We start from the raw sequence: 3,028 nt of genomic DNA, 5'->3' as shown, positions 1-3,028 counted from the left end.
CACACTTTTTTCCAGATTCTTCCTTGTCTTTTACTACTTTCAGACTTTCTGCTTCGTTGTTATTTTTCGCCAATGTTGGCCAGTTTCTTTCCATCAACTGTTCCACACGTATTTCTTCCTTTTCCTGTGTAGGACTGACTCTTCCTGCTTCGGCCATCGTGCAGGCCTCCCTACACGGGGAAACCGTTACTGGTTTTTGGCCTTCAGTGGGGCTTTGTTGCTCGTGTTTATTTATATTTATGTCGAACAAGAAATCTCCACTGAATTCCACGCATTTGTCTTCCTGTGGTTGTGCTTAATGTCTCACTTAGTGGTGAGAAGAGTGTTTTGGAGGTATCGCTCCTCCCAAAATTGTGAACTTAGTTTGTAAAATTTATTGTTTTCAAGCCATGACTTGAAAACTACAAATGAATATTGTGAACCCTGTTTAAGACAGAAAAGGAATCCATCGTTCTCAAACCAAGGTTTGAAAGCTAATGAATTTGAAGAAAAGTCTTCCTCTTGCTTTGAACTATACCACGTGGAACTACGCAAAGGATTTAATTTTTACCAGCAAAATGACGACTGCATTGGTGCCGGCATCAAATCAGGCCGGAGTACCGTTGTGGCCTGAAAATTTGTTAATGAAATAAAGTAGCATTGCTTACCGAGAGGACGTGATTTTGTCGCTCCTGTTGTCACGTCGCTGAATGCCAGCGTCGTGAATTTTTGACGTACAACTACAGGTAAGACTTTTGTGTTTTGGGGATTTAGTTGGGGTTTGTTGCTCATGTTTATTTATTTTTATGTCGAACAAGAAATCTCCACTGAATTCCACGCATTTGTCTGCCTGTGGTTGTGCTTAAAGTCTCACTTAGCCGTGAGAAGAGTGTTTTGGACGTATCACTCCTCCAAAAATTGTGAACTCAATTTGTAAAAGTTTGTTGTTTTCAAGCCATGATTTGAAAACTACAAATAAATATTGTGAACTTTGTTTGGATCTTTTTTAAAACGGGGGCCACATTTTTCATTAACGAAACACTTTGAAACTTGAAACACTGGTAGAATGTGTCATATAAAACATCTTTTTCTCTTAGTCTTCTTAAAAAAAAAAGAAATCCATAAGTTATTCCATGTTAAAGTTGTCGTATTTCTGTAATTTCAACCAATCACTGACGTCCATTCAGCCGATATACATTAAATGCCGACTACATAAACAAACGATTCTGAAACAATTAACCCTAACCCTAACCCTAGGGTTAGGGTTAGGGTTAGGGTTAAAGCAAATTTAAAATGAAAAAAGCAAATAAAACGAAGGTATGAAGATTAAATACGCTTTACATCGCTTAATCAGCCAAAGGAGTAAATGTAAACAACTGAATACTTGTCAGTGATTGGTTGAAATTATCGAAATAAGACAATTTTTTACATGAAATAAATTCGAATACAAATATATTTTTCTGTTCTATAACACAAAATAGATAAGTATACGAAGTTTGAAAGTCTTTCCGTACCAAAAACACTACGTAAAACATTAATGAAAAATGTGGCCCCCGTTTTAAAATAGATCCCTTTGTTTAAAAAAGAAAAGGAATTTATTGCTTTCAAACCAAGTTTTGAAAGCTAATAAATTTGAAGAAAAGTCTTCCTCTTGCTTTGAACTACACCACGTGGAACTACGCAAAGGATTTAATTTTTACAAGCAAAGTGACGACTGCAGCGGAGCCGGGATTAAATCGGGCTGGAGTACCGTTGTGGCCTGAAAATTTGTTATTCTGCCTGGAACTTTATATTTTATTTATTCTTTCTGAACTGTTTTATTTCCTTTCTCCTTCTTTTATGAACTTTTTTAGTACGAACGGTTTATTTTATTTCTTCTGCTTTTTTTAACTGTTTTCTCTTTTTGCATGTTTTTAAATTTTTTCGTTGTTTAATTTTTATGTGGACATTTTTATCATGGCAGAGAACATAAAGAAAAATAAGGCCACTGCTGTGGAGTGGGAGATTATCCCACCCAAGAAGTGGTTAAATGATTTCAGGGAAAGAACGGTGGTGTTACGGACCTACTCTAGTTTACTCGACACCATTACGGTCTTTCCCAAAATTGAAATTGAAAAAGAGTTGGCAGAATATCTGCCAACTATTAAGTTTATGGTAAGGGGTGTAAAATATGCGACGGTTAGGTTGCTATTTGACACCCCTGAGGTGGCTCGCAAGTTTGCGAGCCAGCCCTTAGAAGGGGAAAAAATTACGTTTCTTCCCACATACTGTGGGAAGAAATTAACTAGAGCTTGGATCTGTGGGCTGCCACCCGGTATAGAACCTGATTGGATAGAGGATACTATCCGACGGGGTCTGGGTGGCAGTGGAGCAAAGCTCTTAAATGTGAAAATTTTACCTACAGCTGATTGGGTTGGGGCAAAAGCGGTTTTGACCCTGTGGACCCAATCAGCCAGGGATCTGGTATTTCCGGATTTTTTGAGGATGGCCGGCCATAGATATACGGTCATTCTTGAGGGACGTAAACCCAAGTGCCACCGGTGTCTGGAGCCCGGTCATATCAAGAAAGACTGTCCCCAGGACCAGAGTAAGTTCCTGGAACAGTTAACAAATGTTGTTCCCCCCGCTCCCCCAGTGGAGGGAGAGACGGAGGAAGTCGAGGAGGTTTCTACCTCCTCGAAAAAAGGGAAAAAAAGGAAGAAGGTGGGCAACAATAGTTGCCCACCGAAAATCGTGGGGGAGGAGGAGGACCGTCCGGCAAAGGCGGAAGTACGCTCTACTTCAGTGGCCCCATAGAAAAAGAAAAAAAAATGAGGCACGGCCGGTGCTCGAATGTGCACCGCCGGCGTGTCCCGACACTCCGTTGATGGGAATTGTGCCACCAACGGAGGAAAGCAGGTCGGCGGGAATTGTGCCACCGACAGTAGAAGCTGTGGGCTCACCCTGTGAGGAAAAGGATTGGCTAATCCTATTCCGAAATGGAGAGGCCCTGCAGAAATTTGTGAATAAAAGGAAGCGTCGGAGAGAGGGAGTCCTCACCTGTACTAAG

General features: G+C 40.7%; 1 protein-coding gene across 1 annotated transcript; it reads left to right on the top strand.

Annotated features, from left to right (window-relative positions):
- Positions 1–1,912: 1,912 nt before the first annotated feature.
- LOC149134700 (uncharacterized) lies at positions 1,913–2,775 on the top strand. The gene has a single exon (XM_089355812.1). It carries the CDS (start codon positions 1,936–1,938, stop codon positions 2,773–2,775), a length of 840 nt encoding a protein of 279 aa, XP_089211938.1. The 5' UTR covers positions 1,913–1,935.
- The last annotated feature ends 253 nt before the right edge of the window (positions 2,776–3,028 follow it).

This window comes from Octopus bimaculoides, chromosome 7, assembly GCF_046866305.1.
Source record: "Octopus bimaculoides isolate indiv1 chromosome 7, ASM4686630v1, whole genome shotgun sequence".
Lineage (NCBI taxonomy): Eukaryota > Metazoa > Mollusca > Cephalopoda > Octopoda > Octopodidae > Octopus > Octopus bimaculoides.
The sequence above is the reverse complement of the archived record's forward strand: the minus strand, read 5'-3'. Positions and strand labels throughout refer to the sequence as shown.